Source organism: Condylura cristata, unplaced genomic scaffold (genome assembly GCF_000260355.1).
Source record: "Condylura cristata isolate star-nosed mole 26May11 unplaced genomic scaffold, ConCri1.0 scaffold00005, whole genome shotgun sequence".
NCBI classification, from domain to species: domain Eukaryota; kingdom Metazoa; phylum Chordata; class Mammalia; order Eulipotyphla; family Talpidae; genus Condylura; species Condylura cristata.
Window position 1 is genome coordinate 17,952,166 of NW_004567106.1, and position 27,692 is coordinate 17,979,857.

Here is a 27,692-nt window from a genome sequence, read left to right on the forward strand (position 1 = left end):
CTTAAATAACTTGGCTATCATTTGCTATGTTGTTAGCCAATAAGAATATTTATTTACACCAGCTATCTAAATTATCTTACATAAATTTTCATATGTTTCCAGGTCAGTTTTCTAAATGACATTTACTTTTGGCCCACCTAAATGAATTTTTCTTTCAGAGACATGAAACAAGAAAATAAAATTCCTTACTTAAGATCATAATTGCAAAGTGTTTTCTAACAAAAATTCATTCTCACTTATAATGTAATGATAAACATTATTGCATTTATTTATTTATTTATTGCATTTATTTTTTTTTGGAGGAATTGCATAAGCTTTTTAAGTAAGCACATGTCTTGGTTATTATTTTTCCCTTCACAGTGAATGTACACACTGTATCTTTCTTAGGAAGAATATACACACTGTATTTTCCCTTCTATAATAATAAAAGGTATTTGGTTTTGAATTTAGAAACTATATTTTTTTTTGGATTGATTACTGATTCTTTTGATATTGTGTCGCTTTCCACCTCATTAAATAAAATGATTTGCCTGCCATATTTACTATTAGTATCTGAACTCAGTTTGCTTCTCCACTTAACTTTTTCTTTGCTGTTTGAAGTTTCTTTGCTCATGCCCAACCTGGTCTTGATCCAACTGTACTGTGTTTGTATTCAAGTTCAAATACAATCATGAATTACTGCGGCACTCTTAACTTTCAAGTATCAAAGAAAGTCAACCAGCACAGAGACAGAAATTCCAAAGGCCAACTCCACTTAGCTAGAACACTGATTCCAAGGAAACACTTGGTCATCTCTTTGCAAACGAAAATAATGTGGCCCAGGAGCTGTGTGGTGCAGGGATTCTAGAGGCGGCTGCAGTGTTTTCTTGACCTTTTTGCTTATAAACATTTATTTTGCCACTATGGAAGTTATATGAAAAATCTATCACATATAATCAGGGAAAAGCTATCAGGTGCATAATTCAATGTTTTTATGAAACTTTGGATAGGAAAATGGGTTTCTCAACTATTTGGTTTTATTTTTTATGTTACCTGTTTGCTATTTCATACACTTACTCTTGGAGCACTCGCTCTCTCTGTGTCACACGTGCGCTCACACACGTAAGTTCCAAATATGTTTTCCCCAAAATAACTAAAAATCACAAATCAAACTGTAATTCTTTATGTTAATGTAAGGTGTATGCATATTTTCAAGTTAAAATCATCTTTCAGATGAATTATCTTTTTTATTTCCAGTTTTGACTCATTTATTTATTTAGAGATTTGCTGAGGCTGACAGGTTTCTACATATGGTATCATTACACCCAGTTAATGTAAGACAGATTATTTTTATAGTGTGGTATGTTAGATTTTTTTTTTACTGCACCGTTAGGAGCATTTTGAGTTCTGCAATATTCCCAGATTTTCTTGTCATAATATACAATATTTTGCAGTTCCAATTTGTGCTAAGCCACATAACATTCACTAACATTCAGTTTTCTGCCTCAGAAGGCCAGCCAGGTAATAAGATGAGCTTTGGTAAAAGAAATTGCTCATTTAGGTTTTTACATGAGACTCTAAACAGATTGTTTTTCTCCTCAATTGCAAGCCACTGTTCAATTCACTGATATTTTTCTTGATAATCATTAACAGGATAGTCCCTAGTACTGACCTTACATTTTACAGATGTCATTTAATTTTCAGTTTTGAAATTGAAAGAGGGCCTCTCTGGTGGTGCAAGGGTTAAAGTCAGCACCAGCCACTGCAGCAAGAGTTCAATCCTGATCCCCAGCCAGGGAGGTGACCCACATGTTGCAGCAGACTTCTGTCTCACCAACTGCTCCCCTCAGCAGTGTATTTTAGTCAATCTGCCTACTTTGCTTCCACTCTGTCTCTGGTGGCTCCTCTGCCCCCCCTTATCTCTGGCCTACACCCCAGTTCTTATACACATAAATAAGTAAAAAATATTTATTTGTGCATACAGAACTGGGGTACAGGCCAGAGGTGTGGGGGGTGGGGGGTGAAGGACTCACCAGAGACAGAGTGGGGAGCAGACCAAGCAGATCATCAAAATACACTGCTGAAGGGAGCAACGGGGGGTGGGGGGTCAGGAGAGGTCTGCTGGGCCATGGGGATCACCTCTGGGGCAGAAGGGGCTTGAACTCATGTGGAAGTGGCTTTAGCTTCTCAGTGCTGTGCCTCTTTAAAAAAAAAAAAGTAAAAAACAAAAGAAAACAAACGAACAAACAAAAAACAAGAAATATTCTGTGAACTTTCAATAGAAATTTTGTGGTGTTTTAAAATTTCTTGAAAAAGATAAAATTTGCCCATCGATCTCATGGTGCCCTCTTTTAAATGTAATGAAATCTATAAAAGGTTTATATTAATAGCATTGATTAGCTTTGGCAATACAACAGAGTTATTTCAATGGCAGAGGCAACCTGAAATAATGTAGTTACTATTTAAGGTGTTTTACTCAAAATGAATAGGAAGTTCATAAAAATGTCAATTAAAATCTCACCTTATGGGCCCTCCATGATGGCACAATGGGTTAAAGTGCAGAACTATGAAGTAATTCACAGCTACTGCAGCACGAGTTTGATTCCCAGCCAGGGAGGAGATCCACATAGTGTGGCAGATCTCTCCTGACTCGCCTGCTTCTCCCCTCAGCAATGTATTTCAGTCAGTCTGTCTGTTCTGGTCTCCATTCTGTCTCTGGTGAATCCTTTCAACCCCCTGCCCCCACACCTCTGGCCTATAACCCAGTTCTTGTATGAATAAATAAATCAATAGTCTTTTTTTTTTTTAATCTCATCTAATTGGGCAAAACAGGGCCCAACCTGGTTGCGCAACAGGTTATAGCACAACACTAAGAAGCTAAAGCTACTTCAGCATGAATTCGATCCCCAGCCCCAGAGGTGACCCAGATGGCACGGCAGACCTGACCTGACCCACCCGCTGCTCTCCTCAGCAGTGTACTTCGTCCATCTGCTTGTTCTACACCCCACTCTGTCTCTGGTGAATCTTCTCACTGCCCCTGCTCCTCTGGCCTGTACCCCAGCTCTGTATACATAAATAAATACATCTTTAAAAAAAAATTGGCAAGACAGTACTTCCTTTCCGGGCGTTTGTTAGGATCAAATGAATCAGTCTGCTTGAGGCAGAAATTGCTTGTTCTCCAGGTATCTTTAGGCTAACATGTAGTAGACCTTCAATACAATTTGAGTGTTGTTATTTTTTAAATAACTATGTGAGAGCAATATCCCACTGATTAATCACCACTCCAGGCAAAAAGAAAAAGAGAGCTTCTTTTGCAAGATTTAAGGAGGCTAATCATCTGGATCTAGAGTGCAAGAAGAACAAAGGATCAGAAACTACACTTAATCATAAAAGTAGCAGACCTAAAATCTGGTATCTTATATCATGATCAGAACTCTGAGTTTTGCAACAGTGATATGTGGCTACGTGGAAAGAAGTAATTCAGAGATCTCCCTTATATTTTCTATGGATCTGTAGAAGTGACTCAGTTCCACCTTTTTACAAAAGAGTCATTTGTAGAAACCTAACGGGAGGGGTCTCTGATAGATCATGTTTGCCTTCCCTCAGGATTTACTGCATCACTCCCTTTGGAAAGTAGACAATATAAGGGTCCAATACCAATATAAACAACATGAGAACACTGTGAGACTGCGTAGAGAGGAGAAGATGGGCTGTCATTGAAGAAGATTAGGGATATGTAGGAGCTGGACGTGTGTGCATGGTGCAAGTCCTAGGAGTCCTTGACAACAGGTGACAGAATGTAAATCCTGGAACAGCAGTTAGCTGATATGGGAATACTGACCTGTGATAGACGATTTGAAACCCTGGTACATAATCCAGGGCATTGTATTAACAAGTGTTGTGATGACTCTTGGAAGTGAGGAAAAATGTACAGCCTATTCTAAGTGAAGGTGAAAATCTAGAATTGCCACAAAAGATGTAAAGATTCAATTTTGTTTTCTGAATCTATTTTTCCATCCTCCTATGTTCACTCTCAATACTTAAAAAAAAAAAGTCTATTTATTTATATGTACAGAACTAGGGTATAGGCCAGAGGTGCAGAGGCGGTGAGAGGACTCACCAGAGACAGAGTTGGGAGCATAACAGGCAGACTGACAAAGTACACTGGTGAGGGGAGCAGCAGGCAAGACAGGAGAGGTCTGCTGCGCCATGTGGCTCACCTCCAGGACTGGGGATTGAACTCGCACTAAAGTGGCTGCAGCTGGCTTGCAGTGCTGCATCCTAACCCCTTGTGCCACCAGGGTGGGCGCCACTCTCAAAGTTCTATTCATTATTTATTTAATTTCTAAGAAAAGGAAAACAAGAGATGTAAGGGTAGAAAAATGATGATACTGCCATCATGCATATATGGCATGGTTGCATATATTACAATCCAACTGAATCTATGGATATACTATTGAGTCTGCCTGAGGAAAATAATTACATACATACAGGACTAGAAACTCCATCATCTAACTATGATGTCAAGGTAGACCATCAGAAATTCCATTTACCAAACAGTAAGTATTGTGCTATGGAGAGAGGTATACTGAAAAGCACAAAGAGTTGCAAGAAAAGGTGGCTATGACCTATACTGCCACACTAGCAACTGCCCTTCAGTTCCTCCCTCCAACTCTTATGACCAGATGTCGGAAAAGGAAACATCTAACCATTTTTTCTTAGATAGTATGTGTTGCTAATGTTCCTCAAAAATGGACTGTTCTTTTATTATGATGCATCTTAAGAATGGTGTTAAGGAGAAATTCTTTAAAGGAGCAAAGTTCTGAGAAGTATGACTGGTCAAGTTTTTTGAAAAAAGAATTCCAAGTTAAGGATATGCATTAGCTCATGCTTACCATACATGGAGTTCCAAAGGAGATGCTTGTACATGGATTTAAAGAAACGGGATCGAGAATCTCTATGTCATAGATCAACACCCAGCCAAAAAACTTCCTCTATGTAGATAGACTCATTGATAAAACCAGATAGACTGAATGACTCAGCTAGTTGGTAGGAACACTACATGATGGCAAAGAGACCCCTTTCAGCAAATGAAGTAAAGCAGAGGACAGAGTCTTCTGAAATAAACTGGTCTAGTTATTAGTCACACCATCAATAAAATGCTGAACAGATAGAAAAACACAATGCCTTTAAATATACTCAGCCAAACTATCAATCAGGTAGTTGTGAACAAGAGTTTGGTGCCACCCTAAAGACACAGCATGTATTCTAAATTAATAACCATCACTTGATATTTTTTGCTCCGGTAAGTAGAATATCTGAACCCAAGAACCAAAGAAAGAAAGTATAAATGGTCTTATTTACAATCATTCCTTTTGACCCACATTGGGAATATGAGCTTCTCACCCCTGCAGCTTTACACTCTACAGATCTAGAGATACTGGTATTCAAGGGGAAAATGCTTCCAGCAAGAGTTGCAGTAACAATCCCGTTGAACTTTAAGCATTGGCTGCTACCCAGTCTCTGTAATATCCTTGTGCCAAGAGACCAGAAGCTAGAAAGGAGTCTCCAAGCTGGCAGAGGTAATTGGTGCTGATCATAAGCAGGGATGTGAATAATACTACATAATAGGAGCAGGAGACAATATGCTGGATGTTCAGGATTGGATCTTTGTACTTCTATATCCTTTTTTTTTTTTTTTTAAGATTTACCTATCTATACATATAAGAGCGGGGGTGCAGGCGAAAGGTGTAGGGGTGAGAGGATTCACCAGTGACATAGTAGGGAACAGAACAGGCAGATCTGCTGAAATACACTGCTGAGGAAGCAGTGGGCAAAGGCAGGAGAGATCTGCTGCATCATGTACTCCCTACCCGGGGATTGAACTCAGGCTGCAGTGGCTGCAGATAGCTTTGTAGTGCTGACACCTAACCCCTGGCACCACCACGGAAGGGTGGTGCTTCTATAAAGTATTTTAATGATAAATGGAAATGTGCAGTAGTGATGTCCTTGCAAAGGTCAGGATCAGGGCAATGCCATCAAATAAGTTGTTCGATCTAGGAAAGGTATCTGAAAGAGAGTAATTTAGAATGGGGAGTGCAAATGGTTAGTCGTTTTGAGATCATCAGTTGCACAGTAACTTCTGTCTATCTGATTAATCAGCTTCTCACAAGTTTCCTAAGAACTAAAGCTTAACTTGAATCCTAAAGAGGTGATCCCTAGTTGGGTAAATCTATAGGAAACAATTAGAATGAGAAGATCAGTAGGTGAATTCCAAAGTCAGTTGCTCTACTCAAATTTATTTTATGGCCAAAGCAGCCATCTTCTAGGAATACAAGCTTCTGTTTATTTTACAGCTGATCCTCTCACTGGACTTTGACAACTTTTCCAGGTAACTGCCTGGACCATATATATGAGCCTTCAGGAGCCTCCTATACAGTAACAGGATGATAAACATATACAACATCCAATCATTTTCGCTCAATTCAAGATAGAGAGATAGTTCTAGGTCCTGGAGGATCACTTTGAGGTCTCAGTGTAATTCAAAAGTGCTTTTCCATCTTCCCCAAGCTAACTTTCTCATTCCTCACAAGTAGTGAGGAGAAGAACAGAAAGTGGGGGAAACAATATGATCTGTGGTGGTGGAGTGAGTGAGGTGTTAGCAGGTGCAATATGGTGGTAACACCTGATGGGAACAATGCAACATTACCTCAGGTAAAATAAGTAAATTTATTAATTAAACAATGAAAGTTAGCCAAAGTAATTGACTATATTTGGAGAGTGAAAAAGAAAATGTATAGAGTCCTCTCAATAACCAACAATAAAAATTTGATAAAATTCAATATTCATCTATAATAGAAAATTAAACTTGAAACAAAAGGGAAATAGTCTGATAAAGATATATTTTTCGGCGTATACAGCATACATAAGATAAATGGGGAAATTCTGAAATCTATTTTCCCATCCTCCTATGGCAGTGTTCACTTTCAATACTTTTATTAATTATTAATTAAAAAGAAAAGGAAAACAAAAGGTTTAAGGGTAGAAAAGTGGTGATACTGCCATGACTCATCCATATATGGCATGGTTGCATATATTAAAACCCAACTGGAATTGGTTATACTATTGGAATTAATAAGAGGTTTTAAAAGCTTTGTACCTAAATAACAATAGTAGGTAATTAGAAAGTACAATTTTGAACACATTGCTTAGAATATCATTTTTAGATACCAAAATAATCAAATATCCTAATATCAAATATCTGAGCATAACTACTATGCAGAATACTATAAACCATTTTTATGAGAAATAAAAAAATAATAAATTCAAAGATGTGGCATGTTCATGAATTGGAAAGCTGTGGAAAGATATCAATTTCCGCTAAATTCATCAGCTCAATTCCAATCAAAATCCTTGTGGTTTTTTTTTATATTTTTTGAGAGAAGTAGTTAACATGACTGTGTTTACTGAATGATATTTTTATAAAAGCAATGATTCTTGACTTTTATCTTAAACTATTTACAAAAATCAATGGCATCTAATAGTTAAATAAGTTTCTCAAAATTAATATAGGAGATGTAAAAGAGATTAAAAATAATTACTGATGAAAAAGCTATAGTCAAAAAGAAATAGAGACAAGAATTAGCTAAAATTAAAAAGTTCTGATTTTCAAAGCAAGCAGGCAAGTAATACAGTGGGTATAAATGTTGACAAACTATGAAACATCAAAAGACTCTAGTTCCCTCTCTACAAATAAGTAGTTCTATTGGTCAACTGAGTAACTGATCTCAAAAATCAGTAGACAAATAAAACCAATAAAAATAGCTAAGAGATTTTGACAGATAGAGGTTAATATCCAAATAATCTGGTCACATAAAATGGTACTCCTTATCATTTGTTATCAAAGAGGTGCTTATTTAAAGTACAATAAACTAGAAGGGGTAAATTAAAAAGATATTACAGAAACTGCTGGTGAGGAAATGGAGCAAGTGAAAGTTCACACTGTCTGAGTATAAACTGGCAAAACTAATTTTAACACTTAAAGCTAAATATAGACCTATCCCATGAACTAATAATTTAAATTTCTCAGCTTAGACCCAGAAGACATATATGCATGTTCAAATATACATATACAATATACACCCACACACAGTGTATAGATAAATACATGTCAGAGACCTGTACAACAATGTTTCAAGCAGTAAAATTTATAATAGCTCTACACTGGAAAAAAAAAACTACATATACAAATGATAAAATACTATTAAGTAATAAATATAGAAAATAAAGAAGTCAGACAAGAGTGAATACATGCTACATGTATTTATATTTATTTATAAACATTTTTTAAAAACTAGTAAAAGTTTGTCCATGGTAAAGGAAGTCAGGATATCAGGCATGTCCTGGGGGTTTGGGAGGTCTTTGTGGTAGTGGTCATGTTCGTTTGTGGTAGTGGTCATGTTCTTTCTCTGGGAAAGTGGTAATACAGTTAGTACATTTCATCAAACCTCATCAACTGTGCATCTATGATGTGTGTGCTCTTTTCTACACAAATGTTAAGAGTTCGTTGAAGTGTTCAGGTTTTATAGGCAGATAACACATAATGGGATGGGGAAGAGGGAACGGGATTGGACACATAATTTATAGATATTCAGAAAAAGCTTCTTCTAGGACAGCATAGTTTTAATAATGATCTAAAAGAAGTGAGGGGGAAGCCCTGTGAATTGAAACTATGTGAAGATCTCAGTTAAGAATGTTTTAGATTGCAGGCAGAGAAAAATAACAATGCAAGGATTCTGGGATGATATACTTGGTGAATTTGATAAAAGACCAACTGGTTGTGAGTGGAATGAACGAAAAGAACAGCCACAAATCAGATTGGATGGGCACATATTAAGCAAGTGAATGAATGCCTGTGTGCACATTGACATTTCTGGTCCTTACATGATTGTTCTTTGCTATCTGTCCATTAAATATACATAGTGAGCACTGTAAAATAGTCCTTAAAAGTCTACCTACTAGCCTTCGGGGGGGAAAAAAAAAGAGATTGAAAATGACGGTGATCAATTTGCTCAATTAAAGAGCTGAGCCCGCTTTACTAAATCTGTAAAGTTTTGTCCATCCTACACAATCCCTAATAAAGAGAGAAACCATCAGTTAATCAAGAAAACAGTCAGCTTGAGAAAAATGTGTTAATAAAAGTTTAATCTGTTTATTCACTGATCATTTATGGAAAAGAGTTACATGGACATACATATGAAGGGTTCATATGACATCAGATTTAAGACGAGGTCAGCAATAACAGAAGCAGAACAACAAAAGCCACTCTTTAAAGGGACACGTTATTCTCATAGACATCATCTATCTGATATTGTCTATGAAAATGAAGCAATGACATTTGAGGCAACGGAAATTCTCAGGTGAGAGAATATGAGCAATGATCATATTTCCTAAAATTTATGGGACCTTAGGCATCCCATAACCTAATTCAATGAAAATTTGTCACTTTAATTTAAAAATAGTAGCATCAAAACCACTGATCAAAAACATATGCAAAATAATAAAATTAAAATGCAATGTCTTGAGACCATATAAAGAGTTTTCCTGAAAATATGTGAACAAACTGCAATGACACTGTAGCTCCAATGTCTAGAAAGAGGTGTTCAAAGCAGGTAGTACCAAAGTTGAAATAAAATCACATAACTCGTTCCACCTTTGCTCCCTTACAGAGTTTATGTAAAAAGGCTGTAAATCTTGTTGACAGTTAATGCCAAGTATTGGCATATGGTCAGCACCAGTTTTGAAAGAGTTTTGCAGCCCAGCTAGGGCCTATTACTTGACCCTGGTGCTCCCTTACAATTTATTTCCACTCCAGCAACTTACAATGTCATTGACTTGTTAGGCAGGTTGTACTTTTAGGTACAACCTACTTTAGAGAAGGCTCTTATAAACAGTTCAGTGAGTCATTGTACCACCAAGAGGGGAACATAAATTTAAGAGCAGTGCGTACAATATGAACTGGTTGTTAAGGTGAATTGGTTTCTGCAAAATAAATGGAGGATGTCACTGGTGATTTGTTTATGAGGCGACTGGAAGATCAGTACCGTGACCACCACTACTTTAGAAACTTTGCAAGAGGGGGAGAGATGGGAGATGTGAAAAACATGGTATTCCATGATACACTGTGAGGAAAACAGTTACACATGAGAATGTGAGATGATAAGTTAACCAGCATAAATTAAATATTTCAATCATTACAACACCTGGAAAGAGTTGTATTTTTTTTAAAGATTTATTTATTTGTGCATACAGAACTGGGGTACAGGCCAGAGACTCAGGGGCGGTGAGAGGATTCAGCAGAGACAGAGTGGGGAGCAGAATAGGCACACTGACGAAGTACACTCTGTCTTCTCTCACAACTCTGGGCTAAATGTCAGTGTTTCACATTTTCTGGAATGGGCAGTCTTGTGCATATTTTTAGGTGGGTGGAAGAAAAAAGGCCATGTTACATTTCTGTAGTAATTATTAGAGACATATAGAAATATCTAAATCATGGGGTTAAAGAAAATCAGAAATATAGAGAAACCAAACAAAAGATATCCAAAAAACTAACTGTAAACTAATCCTTGACAGCTGACTGTAGACCCGAGATATTCAGGAGGGGAGCAGTAAGAGGTGGAAGACAGGGAGAGTTGAGAATGGGGGGTAGGGAGGAGGAGAGGGAGAGTGCGGTAGAGTGTGATGAAGGACTGTGGGTACTGTGGTAGGGGTGGGGGGAAACTGGGGACAGCACCTGAGAGGAGTATTTTGATAAAATAAATAAGGATATTTAAAAATCAGTTAAGTGATTATCTCCATAGATTGGGAAACAGACATCACCAAGTTAATATGTGGCCTGCAGTCATTAATTTCTTTCACTTTGTACTGTACAACGTGTAGTCATGAGCTTATAGTCTAGAAAACTAAAGCCTGCCTATCATTTGGCCTCAGTATCTATGAAAAGAATTCCCTCAGAGATTGCTCATTTGAAAGGAAAGTAGTAGAAAGGCAAACTGGATTGAGATAAAAATTCTGTGTAAGAGGGGCCCTCCCTGGTGGCGCAGCGGGTTAAAGCACAGCACTGAGAATCTAAAACCGCCTCCGCATGAGCTCGATTCCCGCCTGCCCTGGAGGTGACCACATGGCGTGGCAGACCTCCCCTGACCCACCCGCTGCTCCCCTCAGCAGTGTACTTCGTCGATCTGCCTGTTCTGTTCCCCACTCTGTCTCTGGTGAAGCCTCTCGCCGTCCCTGCACCTCTGGCCTATCCCCAGTTCTGTATGTACAAATAAATAAATCTTTAAAAAAAAAAAATTCTGTGTAAGATAAATAATTAGTATGGTATAAATATGTTCATTTTTTGTCCCACGGAATAAAATTTTTCATCAACCATCTCATAAAATGTCATAAGACCAAAAAGGAAAAAAAAAAGAACAAAAAACTAAAGAGTTAATGGTAATGTATTATACACTTCAGAGTTACTGAGAGACAATATTTCAATTGTCCTCACAAATAAAAGAGCAACTACGTGACATGACAGCCCTATACTGATCATCATACTGCCATTTCTAAATGCACTAAGTCAACACAGTACACATCTTAATCTTATGCATTGTTACATGTCAATTATATCTCAATGAAAATATGCCAACTAAAGGTATCTCACACACAATACAGTATTAGTACAAAAATTTCCCCTAGACCTTTAAAAGCTATTGTCTTCTGGCCCTCCCTGGTGGTGCAGCGGATTAAAACACAGCACTAAGAAGCTAAAGCTACTTCAGCAAGAGTTTGACCCCCACCCCCAAGGTGACCCACATGGTGCGGCAGACATTTCCTGACCCTCCTGATGCTCTCCTCAGCAGTGTACTTTGTCATTCAGCCTGTTCTGCTCCCTACTCTGTCTCTGGTGAATCCTCTCACTGCCCCTGCACCTCTGGCCTATCCCCAGTTCTGTATGCATAAATAAATAAATCTTTAAAAAAAAAGCTATTGTCTTCTGATACACAAATAGATATAAAATGTGCTACAAGAAGTCAATCAAGAAAGTGAGTTGCTTAGCTGTTGTGGCTAGGTCTCTCTAGGCTGGGCCTTCACACTGGACTAGGAGTGACGGAATCTAAAGAATGCATGTTATCAAAGGTGAAATGTAGTGGAAAAAAGAACAAGATGAAAAAAAAGAAATTCCCTCTGCTTGTTTTAGTCCTCCTTTTTCCTGGCAATAATGGGATGGTAATGTGTACCTGGAGAACACTTTGCTCTCTCACATTCTCTTCTGCTATTATAAAAATAAAAATTTTTCTTCTTTTAAAGCAATGTTTTAGTTCTCTGGTTTTCTGATGCGGGTCCCAAAATAATTTTTATTCAAGTGCTATTTTTCTTTCATGTATAAGGTATTATAATGTATAGCGTATATGTAATATAATGTATAACATATCCCTTTCTCCATAAAGGAAAATAGCTTGTATGCGCAAATACACACACTGCCACCCCACACATAACCAGACACATATGCACACACACACACAAACAGACATACAAAACAGTGACCTAAGTACTCACTAGTAAATATGATAATTTATTAAAGTCTATCCAAGGGTTTTGGATAGAAGGGTTTGTTTTTTTTTAGTTCAGCTTTTATGCCAAAACTAATGCATTTACTTCATTTTTGCTTGCTTGGAATACTTTGGCTGATTGAATGGTTTCTTGACTTGCAGAGAACTGAAATTTCACTGTCTACCATAAACAGCATATTCACTCCTTTCTATAGAATGAAAACACATGTTGTAGTTCTTTGTTAATTGCTTGCTAGTGTATAAACATTTAGATGGAAAGTAATGTTTACAAAGGTAACATATAAAATATTCAGAAGTCAAACTGTAAAAATGAAAATTAAAAAAAAGCAATGGAAATCTAAAATAGTCTTAACAAAACAGCAGTCCATCTGAAAATAATTGAAGATCTCATAGAATCCTCTAAACAGTTTTCATTAATAAAAAGGACAGAAACTGTATTAATGAAGTATCTTAAAAAAAATACCTAACCACAAAAATGTGCAAAACCTCATGTTCAATCTTTATCTCAACAAAGTACTGTTAATTAATATACTGGCATAATTTACATACATTTTAAAGACATACAGGTTAATTTACTTCACATTTCTTAGAATACTTCAAATCTTATGCACATTTAAAATCACTATATTTGATAGCATTGCTGTCTTCTAAAAATTCAAGTAGCATCTTTCTTCCTAAATAACATGGTCTTACGAGATGATCTGGATGATAGAAAAGATTACAGTGTAAGAACGCATAGGTTATAAAGTGCTTAATATCAAAACTATTTATGATTAATGCATTATTTTATTAGTGCTCAATTACCACGAGACAGTGAATAGTTTATTTCATAGTACCAACATATCAAAACTAAGCGACATGTCTCAGAGCTATTTTATATTAATATCACATTTTTGTTCATATGCCTCTCATTTTTAATTTTAAAAACATTTAATGACAAATTGCATGAAATTTTATTATGGTAAGTTTTAAAATAGGGTGTTTTTGAAATTGGTTGATTTCTATCTCCTACTATTTGTCTAACAAAAAAAAATACTCTGTAAATTTGAATGTCACATATTTGGTAAGAAAATGCAATTTATGTAGTGCTTTGCATAGATAAGTATACATTTTCAAGCATCAGCAGGGAAAGTTAATATGCTAAGGGCTTTAACTATCAGAAGAGGTAGGAATTTAAATCACTGCACATAAAAATATTTTGTTATTCAATATGTTTTGGAAACACTGGTATTTTATCATGCACAGAAATTAAGTTCTACAAAAAAACCTGATTCTTTCATTAAATGAGAACCAAATTACTAATTTCAATATTAATGGTTAGCTTTGACATGTTTAAAAAGGGTAGAAGGTACTTAATAGAACTGTCTTCAACCCTGAAATGAACAACTGTTCAGGGAAATGGAATTGTTCAAAGATACATTTTCTTTCTGCCAATCTGTGAAATATAATATAATTATTCTCTTTTAATGAATCTCTCAACGAGGAGCAATCTTTCAGAGCTTGAACAGGTAAAATATAATGATAATGGGAGCAGCTTTGTAAATAAAAGGAAGAAATGAGATTGTTATTTTGTACCATATTATGGGATAATTAGAATAACAGTGTGGCATTCATCAGCCATTTGAACTTTCTCTAAAAAGCTCCCTAGGGCTCATTTAAATAACTCATGTTTACCATTGGAGATTTAGTCTAAGACTGTCACCTTATAACATTCGGGTTATATCTGCAGCTGATTCTGATTAACAGTTGTACTGTACAACAGCCAGTAGACACCGCCCAAAACAGACACCAAACACTGCCAGAGTCTATAAATCCACAGTTTACAAAAGAGTAAGAGAACTAATTTATTATTTTAACTTGGATACAGGCATGGTGAGAGGATTCACCAGATATAAAGTGGGAGGCACATCGAGAATGTACACTGCTGAGAGGAGCAGTGGGCAGGTTAGGAGAGGTCTGTCACACCATGTGGATCACCCCTGGGGCGGGGATCCAACTTGCTCTGAGGCAGGTGTAGTTCCCTTGTAGTGCTGCTTCCTAACCCTTTGCACCACTAGGGAGGGCGCAATCACTAACTTATTATTAAGTCAAAGGAATTATTATTTAATGTAGGGAAAACGGACTGGTGGTTTACATGAATTGGTATCAATTCCATGAAATCAACTGACTGGATAATGTCCAAAAAATGTAACTACTAACAACAACAAAAAAATAAAAATACCAGTTTTTCTCAAATTTTCCTATTCAGTGAAAGCAAGTTTCTCCTTGTTTTGCATAATTTCAATTTGATTTTAAGGATGAACCTTTAATATCAATGATCTATTAGATGTATTAGAAAATACCACTCTTATACTTAAGTGATTACCAATCCATTACATTTCACCTAAATTGGTTTTGTGGCCTTATAAAATTTATTATAAGAAGTTTTATAACTATATTTCATGTCAGTTTTTTTTTCTGAAAGCATATCATATGCAAAATTTTGTTTCTAGAATTATACTGAATGCCAGATTTTTAAACTTTGACAGCTGAACATGGAAAAGGGCAACCACATTAGCCACACAAAGTATTCCAAAAGGAAAATAAGCATGCTCGAGATATTGCCAGCTATTGTTTTCATTGTTCTTGAAATATAAATTTAGTGATATTTATGCTTTATGCATTTCAAATTTCTAGGAACCTAACAATTTTGTGAAATGTTTATAGTGCCATGCCAAACAGAAATTTGATAAATATGTCTTTGCAATATATATGCTTTCATTGACAGCAAGGGCAAAATGTGTGGTTTTATATTTTGAAAATATGTTCCTACTTTTCCATGCAAGAAATGTGTCATATATTGTTATTTTTGTTACCATTTCATAATGTTTGCAAGCATATCTTTAAAAAAAAAAAAGGACTTCAGGTAGATGATGAAATCTTCAATTGCAAATAGGAGGACTATGGGTGATGGAACGGTGGGTGTGGTATAGTAACTCACATCTGAAGAGGTGAGAACCTATATCTCTAGATCATATAAAGTGTTGTCAGCCAATGTTACTTCAAATTTAAAAAATCTGAAAATATTGATATTTATAGAGCTTTATAAAGTATGTGCTCTTATTTGTGTCACCCATCCTGGAAGAATTCAAAGGAGGTATTTAAAAACATAATTAAGAGATATTTTCAGACTATTCCTTAAAGGTTACTAGATAGTAAATGTTTGGATTTTTCTATTTTCAACTAACAAGAATATCATGGTGTGAGTAGATGCACATATTTTTGTGAAATTCAACATTTCAAATACCATGATCTTTTTTTTTAAAATGATTTAACATACAGGTATAATAATTAGCATGGAATCCTTTACTTGTTTCTAAATTTAATTGATTTAAATCACTGAATTTTAAATGCTTGGAAATTGTTATGCTTGCTGGTGTTTGAATGCCAAATACATCATCTACAGCTCTAAAATGAATGTTGTAGTTATATTTAGACAACTTAAAACACTGCCTTCTAAATTACCCTAAATAACCCACAGAAATGTCTAAAAAATTTATAATAATGGATGGCAAATATCCACTAGTATCAACTTTCAGATAAGTATACTTCACAAAGTATAGAAAGTGGTCAAGTCTTACTATTTAAATAATCTTTATGCAACTATCTTAGTAATTAATGTAAAGCACACAGTGTAATTTTAACTTTTCCAGAACTTACCATGCTTATATTAAAGATTGAGACATCAAAGCCATTATCCTTCTTCAGAGAGAAAAAAAACCTTGGCTAAGTTTTTACAGACATCAATTCTTGTATTATTTTGTGTCCATTTAGTTTGGATTGACTATTTTTTCCTACCTACTCCTGAGAGTTTTCTAAATGATGATGATGATGATGATGTCACTTATTGTTGAGAAATTCCTTGATAATCAATCACATATGTAAAATAGCTTGTCTGGCTCCTAGAGTAAGGGGTTGCATCTTCCTAGGATAGTTACAGACATCAAATAGGCTTGGGAAGGGGCATGTATGGAAAAGCTTATTGTAGACAACTGATAATACATAGTAAAGTTTATATACAATGATAGCAAATTCACACTACATATTCACAAATGTAGCCATGCAAAGAATAGAAGATGGGAAAGCTGCACATTAGATTAATGTAGTTTTCTAAACTTCAGTCTTGTCTGACTTTCATGATGTTTGTCACATCCATGTACCTCCTGCATTATTATTTAGTTTTGGTTTTTATTTCAGTTAACTTATTAAAAATAAAATTTAGGGCCCTCCCTGGTGGCGCTGAGGGTTAAAGCACGGCACTAAGAAGCTTAAGCCACTTCTGCATGAGTTCGATTCCCGCCTGCTCTGGAGGAGATCCACATGGCGTGGCAGACCTCTCCTGACCCATCCGCTGCTCCCCTCAGCAGTATACTTCGTCATCTGCCTGTTCTGCTCTCCTCCCTGTCTTTGGTGAATCCTCTCACCCTCCACATCTCTGGCCTGTACCCCAGCTCTATATGAATAAATAAATAAATCTTCTAAAAAATAAATAAAAAATAAAAATAAAGTTTACAGCAAAATGGTTAATTCAAAAACAGTTTCCCTTAATAAAAGAGAAAACAACCATAATAGTAAATACAAGGACTATAAAACTTAAAATCATCATCTGTATATTGTTTAAAACATTTTAATTTTCCCTAAGTAGAGTGAGTGCATATAGCATATTGGAAAATTCTGCCAAAATAAAAGAATTAGTATTGATAAATGGGAATGAAATCATTGAATATTTCATGAATGACATACATTAGTATTAAAAATAAACTTCTGCATGATGGTTACCTAGCTAGCTGGATCCTTTTGTGGTAGACAGTAACCTAAGTCAATTGCAGGAAGTCCAGCTGCTCTCAGCTGTATCTACCTTAACTAATGGCAAATGTTTGAAACTCTATAATTGTATATGGCTTTTGTTAAGTTGTTTTCAAACTTTTTAAAGAAGTCAACCTTTTCATTTTTTTTTCTGAAAAATGAAGTGTTAATTAAAAAAGATAAGCAAAAAAGAAAATTAGAATTTTATATGTACATATAAATTTTAGAGGCTATATTGCCAGTACCTTTAACACAGTCCACCCATCAGAATAAAGATGTTATTCAAATACAGACTATTTTGACATTCTTATCATATTTTTCATTGGATCTGGATTTTTTTTTTTGGTTTTATGGCATATCTTGACACAGAGAATACAGCAACTGTAATTATAAGCAGTATGAACACTGATGTAAACATTTTACATCCCATTTGGCCATTGTGATCTCATTACTGGAAACTGTAAAGTTTGACGTGTATTTTCAAAGCTAAAGCCATGGAATAAGTAAAAACTGCTAACAATATCTGAGAGGTCTTCACTGACTTAAAATACTTTTCAAAGGTATCATTTTAATATAATTAAAAAAAAAGATTTTTGTTTACTTATGCATAAGAGCTGGGGTACAGGTCAGGGGCTCAGGGGGTGACAAGATTCACCAGAGACTGAGTAGGGAGCAGACCAGGCAGGCTGACTAAGTAAGGGGAGCAGCAGGCAATACAGGAGAGGACTGCTGTGCCATGATCAGCAGGGTGGGATTGAACTTGTACTGCAGTGGCTGCCATACTGCTATAGCTTCATAGTGCTGTGCTTCAACCTGCTATGTCACCATATATATATATATATATATTGCATATATATATATATATATATACATATTTATATATCATATCATTATAAATTTGTGACATGGCCTTTGTTGCTGTTTCATATGTCCATTCAAAGTTCCAATTAGACAAATTTACTTTGTTCTGCATATCTAAAACTTCATTTCAACTTCACATATGGATCTTTATCAGCATGTTTAAATCACAGACTTGAGCTTGATATATAAGCTAGTACAAGCTTATTATTATTACTGAGAACTATTTAACTAAGGCAAATTAATTATGAGAAAACAATTTTCTGACCGTGGTTCCCATTTACATGGAAAAGATTGGTATTTTCACTGTTTTTTTTTTTTTAAGATTTATTTATGTATGTATACATAGCTGGGGTATGGACCAGAGGCACAGGTGCAGTGAGAGGATTCACCAAAGACAGAGTGGGGAGCAGAACAGGCAGATCAACAAAGTACACTCCTGAGGGGAGCAGTGGATGATGGGTCAGGTGAGGTCTGCCATGCCATATGGGTCACCTCCAGGGATGGGGATCGAACTCATGCTGAAGTAGCTTTAGCTTCTTAGGGCTGTGCTTTAATCCACAGAACTATCAGGGAGGGCCCTGTATTTTTACTTTTATTGACTGTTATGCATTGTTGTTACTTGTGCCAAGAAAAAGGAACTAGCTTTCTGGCCCTCTATGGCAACGGTGGTTCACCATTGCTGTGATGGTGATGTAAAATTATCCTCATTACATATGCAAGATGTATTTATTACTCAAATGACCATTGCAGAGCTATAGACTTTCCAATTAATATCACAGTTATTTACATATCCCTATGTATACATAGCTATTTATATAGCTAGATCATCTGTTATATCTAGGTAGCTAACTAGCTAGCTATTTATCTACCTACTGAGAAGAAAGATGGGGATGAGGCATAAAAGGTAGAGAGTAAGTTAATTTTGTCTGGCAACAATTAACTGATTTTAGATCACTTGTATGATTAAATATTTTTGTAAAACACACTACTAGTGTATTTTAATTACAGTTATTATTATTATTCCAAAATATGGTAATAATGAATTTTAACTGAGTTCTTATAGAGACTGAAGAATTGCTGTTATAACTCAATGGAACACCATTTGAAAAATAATGGTTTAGCTGAAGGCCCATATTTCTTTTCAAATGCAAATACCTCTACTTTCATCTGCAATCAGTCATTTATACATTAATGTGAATGAATTTATTAGACATTTTTCTGAGGCCTGGATTTAATTCAGAAAAGGGGGAAGTAAAGATGAACTCAGCAACTGAAAGAAATGGAAAGATTGAATATTAAAGCTAACAGCACTGAAGAACTCATGGACTCTTCACAACTGCACTTAAAAAGATCATACAATCACACACACATATCCAACATATAAAATGTGTAATTATACTCATGTACGCTGGATATAAAGTATCCTTTTATATTAAAATAAATACAACATAAAACAAAAGAAAAATCCACAAAAAATGCCTATTGAATTAAATGAACATGAGTATCAATATGTTTCATACGTGCATACAATTGTTTTTAAAATATCCTGCTGGAATAATCCTCTAATTAAATTAAAATGCTGATGATTTTGGTCAACTCAAGTAAATTAAAGTATAAAAATTTTCAATCCATGATTAATTAACTGAAGACTCTGATCTTATGCTCTGAAGCACCCTCAAAATTTGCAGCAAATAAATTGTGCAGGAGTCCATGAACATTGATATGCCATAATATAAATGAAGACAATGTTAAAAACCTGATCCTGTCCCTTTGGTATATATAACATTAAGTTAAAAATACTTGTAAATATTTTTCTTAAATTAAATCCTTTTACTAAAAATTTATTTTTATTACCAGTGTTTAATTAGGTATAGTTTTCACCCACTTCCCAAACTTTCTATACTTCACAGAAACAGCATCTATTCCAATACAGTAAAAATTGAATTCAAGCTTCAAATTTCAAAGACGCACAGAGGAAAAGTTGTCAGTTAATATTTTGGAAAAAAAAGATACTACCTATAAGAGGAAGATAACATTATTGATTTTTTTTTACTCATATGTTTTTCCTAGAGAAAAATATATTAATTCAATATGGACTAGGATGACATATGTCACTTTAAAGTTAAAAATACAATAATTTTATGTAAATTAGAAAATATACTTATATTTTCTTACTGACTCAAATTTATTCCCATTGTTTTTACATCAAGAAATTGAAAAATAAAGAGAGAAATATTCCCATTTAGGGAAATTATACAAGCAAATAATTTAAGAAGTTCACTTTTAACTATATAGTATAATATTTAAGAATTAACAGAATAAAGATACAATTAAAATGAGTATTGCGATACATTTGCCTAATCTTAGCAAATTACATCAAAATAAAAATCGTTCTTGATAAAAGTTAAAAGAAAACTGATGAATATATATGCTTTTTGTATTTAGCTGATAAGCCAATTTTATCAACAAGGTTATACTTATCTTGAAAAATAAAACAACTGAAAGTACAAGCAAATTTACATAGGTTTCTGTCACTGCTCAAACAAAAACTGATATATACAGTTTTCCCTCGTCTTTGTATTGAGAGAAACATATTTCTAAGTCACAAACTTGCATGTCTTATTTCCTCCTTTCTTGGAGTTTTTTAAAACTCGGTACTAACAGTTTCAAGTAGAAAGCAAGAAGAAAGGATGGGAAGAGGAACCTTTCTAACAGTTACAGTCTGTGACAGTACTTTCGGCTCATCTATCTGTGCTTGATTTCAAACTAGTGTCTGATTTGTCTGTGCTTCTTTTCAAATGTCTATTCCTGGAAAAAGCATACACTGGGATGAGTGAGGTCACAGGAGCTCTGTAAGGGGTGTACAGTCTGTGCCGTAGGGCACAGCCATGCGTTATAAAACGTAACAGCTTACTAGGTGAGCATGATCAGCAGCTGAGTATTGAGAATCAATTTAGATATATATCTGGAAGTATATATACAAAGGTCACGCCAGGACCAAAGTAAAAAACAAACCTGGAAATTACCATATAGATAATATACATAAAACTCTTAAAATTTTATGCATTACAATACTACAATTTATTCTCCCTCCCTCCTACTTTCCTCTCTCCCTCGTGCACATCCTCCCTCCTTTTTTCTCTATTTCCCTAGGAGGGAAATCAGACATTTTTGTTTTCATCTTAGACCAGTCCCTGCACTAATTTTAATAGTTAAAAATTCTTTATTAACCTTTGTAGAAAACTACTAATGTTAGTTTTAAATGCAATATTATTATCAACTCCTAAAATTAATAACACCTATTTCTACCTTTTTAAAAATTTAACACAACACAAATCTAATTGTTTTTAATGTAGTTTTTTTCTTCAAAAAGCCTATTATCTTAAACATAGTATTGTAAAATAACAATACCTCCAAAACAATAAATCATGTTGTCGTACAATTGTATTTATTATGATTATAAATAATTTTAAGTAATATGGTGTAAACTTGCTTGTATTAAATTACTGGACTCTTTGGAATTTACCTCTTTAGAATTACCTACTATTTAAGGGGCATGAAAACCTTCTGTCATTGCAGGTTGTAATAAGCACTTCTTTCAAGAGGATAACTACTACACTCTTAATCTGTGTCCTTGTGTTCACCTATGACAGAAGTTACAGGAATACCTTGTGTTCCACAGGGCAGAAGTCAATACATTCTACTGATACTTGAAGTGGATATCTGATGATACCAAAACATAAAGCTATTTTCTGCTACTACCATGCCGACCAGCACACTGATTTATTTTAAAAAAAAATTATTTTTACAAGAAAATCACACTGCAGAGAAACTTAACATATGATGTATCCTGTATTATCATCTACTAAATAGCTACACAAATTTTATTTCTGTAGACAAAGCTATATCCAAAACAGCAAAATAAAAGATTAAAAAGAAATCTGATGCAAAATATACTTACCTTATACATGACTTTAGAATCCATTTTGTTATAACTTAATTGCTTATGCATATGTTATAATATGAAATGACAACTACAAAAATGTATATTGTACAGTTCAATGACAACTCTTCCATTGTGAAATACCCTTCAAAATCAGATTAAGAAATAACTTAGCAAGTAAGTGTTAATAAAACTTACCTTGACTTGCAAACTTCAGCTCTTTGGCATCTGTGAGTGTGGGCCTTTTGTCAGACCCTTTTTTCTCTATCCGGCGGTGGCTTCGTCTTTTCTTAGACTCTCCCCAAAGATTGGATCCTCCATGCATGCTCGGTATGTTCAAGATAGCAATTCCTTCCAGAGAGATGTTTATTAAATCTATCTGTACTCCATCACACTGATCAGAAAAAAGAAAAGAACAGAAAGATGCTTTATCTTTCTTTTCTAGGTTTCAGAGAGAAATTATAATGACTGCCTGCTATTTAGAACATACTGCAAGGCAATACTGGAAGGAAGGAGAAAAAAAAAAAAATCACAACACATGGCCTCATTTTTGTGGGCAGAGAAAGAAGCACCTTAGGAGACTTTTGAGAAAAGAGAAATACAAAACAGTACTTAAAGAACTCTGAATTACTGTGGAATGATAAGGCTGTATTCTTGGATTCGATAACTTCTACGCAAGCTGAGCATCAAAGGCAGTAAGAGAAGTAATTGCCTAAATGAATATGGAGGACCAGGCAGGCCGAGGGAAATGCCAAGAAGTGTTGAAGGGTATTTTACAGATACCCTTTAAAAAAGTTAGCAGGATGAACATTCTCTAACCCACCATTACTTTATATCCAATAGAATGATAGATCAAAAGTAAAACAACTAGACAATTTTTTGTTTTGGATTGGTGATGATAACCCTTTATTAAGAAAAATATACAAACTACCAACAGAAAATGCTTTGAGATACTCAGATTGGTTATTTTAAATTTTTTGCATTTTCTGTTCATCTTCCCCTGATGCACATGTCTGCAGAATCACAAGACTATATGACATTTTGGAATTATTGCAATTTATTCTTTCACATTTTCTAAAGTGGTAGTTATTGTAATTATATCCCTGATAACATCTAACTTCAGTAATAAGTCAATATGAGAAAGAAATAAACATTTAACACGTTGTTATACCAATAACATTGTTAGTGATATTTATTTCATAAGTTGAAGTAGACCTGTGGAATTGACTTATTTGTTATTTCTTACTAGCAAAAAATCACTGATGCTAATTTCATCATTCTCCATGGTTTTGAAATTCGAAAAGAGAATACTCCACCAAGATGATAAAAAACTTTTGTCTATTTTTTTCAGACTTGCCTCATCACACTGAATCTAATACAGCACCTTGTTCACTAGAATATTAAAACAGTGAAATAAAGCAATACATCTTGAGGCCACTTGGCAAGACTAGAAATAAACTCTAAAGAAAGTGCCAATTTTTCACTCAGTTTGTTTAAATAAGGGTGAAACCAAGGTCTTGAGGATGACCCCCCCCAAAAAAAAAACAAGTGATTTTTTCCCCTCTTTTTCAAGTATTAAATTAAGATGATTTCTTTTTACTAAAGAATTCTGTTCATGTGTACACTCACTTACCGCTATATATTCTAGATAAACAGATATTAATTTCATAATTAAAAGTAATCTTGTGTAAATACCCTGCAGGCCTCAATGAATCAAACACATACTGTGTGTCAGGCCTCCCACTGTCTTCAAGTGGAATGTACTGGCTGGATAATTAGATAGTACATATTTTTTAACCTTATTTGCATGCATATTATATCTTTTGCACACTGACAAGCAGCAGTAACAACAAAAGTCAGATTACCACAGGGAATTCCCACAAAGAAGTCTTCATTCCTTATAATTTGCAGCCTAAATTAAAATAATTTGATCTTTGACAAGGATGAAATGTCAAGCAGAAGGGGGTCCTCTACAAGCCACGGCCTGTGGCTTCTGAAATCTGCCTAATTTATGTCAGTCACTTCTTAATACATATTTAAGTATTACACGAAAAAGATGATAAATATGCAATCTGACACCTTTGGTATTTCCCTGCTGTTAATTTATAAAGGTCTGGCTTCCCCCAAACTGACTAAAATCATTTAAATAACAGAAGAATTGTGAAATAAGCTGGAGTTAGGGCCTGGCTTCCATTTTCACTCAATATTGAACACAGCAGGTAGTACACTAAGACAATTATTTGACTAGGCCTTAGAATCCCACTGTGACAAGTTACTTTCAGAGTTAGTAAAGGAGTATTCTGTATTCCTTTGTTCATCTGCAAGAAAAGAGAGCATGTCGCAAATAGGTTTTTTTTTTTTTTAAAAAAAAACTGAACTAGAGGAGTTACATGTGCCAAATGAAAAACATCAGTTTTTATACATGGTATTATTCATGTTTTCACTTCTCAGCGTCTTATCACTGTAGCTTTAAGGGAACAGGGGAAGCGGTGCTCTGAAAAGTAAAAAAAAAAAAAAATCCTGGAGTCCAGCGAAGGGCTGAGGAAGAACACTGAGGTCCCTATGAGAGCAGGACAATGTACTCATATAAATTGCTATTTATTAACGATCTGTTTCCACTAGTTCTTGACCTCAGGCTACCTTCCTCTGTTTGCTTTAACATTATGTTCATTAGCCTGGAAATTTTCAGGGCTAGTTCTGATGGAGACCAGGAATTGTAGCGCACCAGTTGAGTACATGGAAATAAAAGCTGAGGTGAAGGCTATGAAATATAAACAAGTTATAATACTGTGTCAGATATATTTTCATCCACTGTGAAGATTTATGATTTTTAAAAAGGTAGCTACAGAGGAAAAGAATATAAAAGCTTAAAAGCTAACAGCCTCGGTTAGTCAATAAATCCTGAATATTTTTATTACATAGAAAAAAAGGTCGTTAACATATAGCACGATCTGAGTTTTTTACAGAGTGCAATGCTGTGATGTCATTGTCCTCTTTTCAGTTTTAAAAAGGAAGATCTTATTTTGGAAATAAATTTACTTAAAGGGGAAAAAATGATGTTTTAAATACTTTTGCCAATGCACTTTAGTCCTAGTTTACAATACAGCTTGCACCATACTATATAGAGGTGTTAGCCCAAGCTTTTATCTATGAACTTAGTGTGTCAGATTTAGTTGACATGTCATTTAGTAAGAAGATTCTAAACACGTGAAGAACTCTGGACAGCTGTGTGAATAATAAATTTGATAAATAATATTAGTGGTAAACTATATTTTTTTCTAAAGTATATTTTCTAAAGTATATTTCTAAACTATATATTTTTTTCTAATTCTATACCAAGATTAGATAAAAATCTTCATAATTTTAGTCAATGAAACATAAAAAAAGGCCTGATCATTTTTCTTTTTATAAAATAGCAAGGATTAAAATGACTTATCCAACTATAGAAGTTTTTACAAATACATATGCAATTTGTAAGAAAACCACTTTTGCAGAAAACTACAACAGTAAAGCTACAAATGGTTTTATTATTATCTTTGCAATATATTGAAAGCAGAGGGGTTTTTAATTTCCCTATGATTAAGTTCCATATTTTTGAAATGCAACTGACACATTTTATCTACCCAAACTCTGTGATATAAGGGTTCAGGACATGTCTTTTAGGTTATGTTAGTGATATCTGGAAGTTTCATGAAGTTGATGGAATTGCCAATTGTAGATACCTCTGAATCACACAGTTCTGTCATCAATGATATCACAATTTAAAAAAAGAAAAGAGATCCTTTGGAATGTAATCATACACCCACAGAGATCTACATGTTCTTAATCCTATCACTTGTCATCGGACACTTAGACTGCTATCATAACTGGACTATTGTAAACAATGCTGTAGTGAACAGAGTAGTGCATAAATCCCTTCAAATTAGTGTTTTTTTATTCTTCAGTGGATACTGAGGATTGGAAGTGCTGGTAAGTACTATAGATCTATCTTAATATTCTGAGAAATCTCTGTATAGTTTTCCTTAGGAGCTGGACCAGTCTACATTTCCAACAAAATATAGATTTCCTTCCCCTTTGGCCCCTATACATAATCTTGTCAACATTTATTCTTGCTGTGTTTTTGATATGGCCATTCTTATAGGTGTAAAGTGGTAGCATTGTAGTTTTGATTTGCATTTCATGAAGATAATTGACAATAAGCACATTTTCATATGCTAGTTGGCTATCTACATATATTTTTGGAAAGGTGTCTATTTTGATCTTCTGTCAATTTCTTGGATTTTTTAAAAAACTTTTTTGTTTAGTTGTATGAGTTCTTTGATTAATATCTAAGATATTAATTCCTTGTCAGGTATATGATGTGCAAATATTTTCTCCCATACAGTTGGGTGCCTTTTCCTTTTTAATGATAGTTTCTTCACTATGTAGAAAGCTATCAGGTTGATGTAGTCTCGTTTGTTCATTTTCACCTTTGTTTCTCTTGCTTTTGGAATTCACTTCCCAATGACATACCTGATACAAATGTCATGGAGTCTTTGTCTATGTTCTCTTTTATATTTTATAGTTTGAGTATCACATTCAATATTTTTGTCTATTTTGAATTCACTTTTATGTACGTTATGAAATAGTGGTCTAAGGAAGAAAGTTTCATTCTTTTGCATGTGGCTGTCCAGTTTTCCCAGCACCAGTTGTTGATTTTCCTTTTTCATTATATCTCCTTAGTTTCTTTGTTGTAGATGAACTGTTTAAGTGTGGGTTTATTTCTGGGATCTCAAACAAATTATATTGATTTGTGTTTCTATTCTTATTTCAGCATTGTATTATTTGATTATAGTAGCTTTGTAGTATAACTGAAGTCTGGTAGAATATTGCCTCCTTTTTTCTTTTTTTTTTTAAAAAAAATATTTACTTATGCATACAGAGCTGGGGTACAGGCCAGAGGTGCAGGGGCAGTGAGAGGCTTCACCAGAGACAGAGTGGGGAGCAGAACAGGCCGGCTGTCGAAGTACACTGCTGAGGGGAGTGGGTTAGGAGAGGTCTGCCGCACCATGTGTGTCAGCTCCGGCCGGCAGGGCTCGAACTCATGCAGAAGTGTTTTTAGCTTCTTAGTGCTGTGCTTTAACCTGCTGCACAACCAGGGAGAGCTCCTCTTCTTCTTCTTCTTCTTTGTCGTCTTCTTCTTCTTTTTTGTCAGGACAGCTCTGGTTTTGGGGGTCTTTTGTGATTCCATATAAATTTTAGTAATACATTGCTTCTTTGAACCATGTCATTTAACTTTAACAGAGATTGTGCTGAATCTATATACTTCTTTAACTAAGATGTCCATCTTAACATTGTTAATTCTTTTAATCCATGAGCAGGGAGTACCTTTAAATTACATGAGTTTTCTATTTTTTTTTTTTTTTAGATTTATTTATTTGTGCATACAGAACTGGGGTACAGGCCAGAGG

General features: G+C 34.8%; 1 protein-coding gene across 1 annotated transcript in view; it reads right to left on the minus strand.

Annotated features, from left to right (window-relative positions):
• DGKB (diacylglycerol kinase, beta 90kDa) overlaps positions 1-27,692 on the minus strand; it is a 554,412-nt gene that overhangs the window by 124,162 nt on the left and 402,558 nt on the right. The window contains exon 23 of the mRNA XM_004676734.1: positions 22,441-22,636. Within this exon, the coding sequence (XP_004676791.1) occupies positions 22,441-22,636 (196 nt within the window). The remainder of the gene's footprint in view (positions 1-22,440; positions 22,637-27,692) is intronic.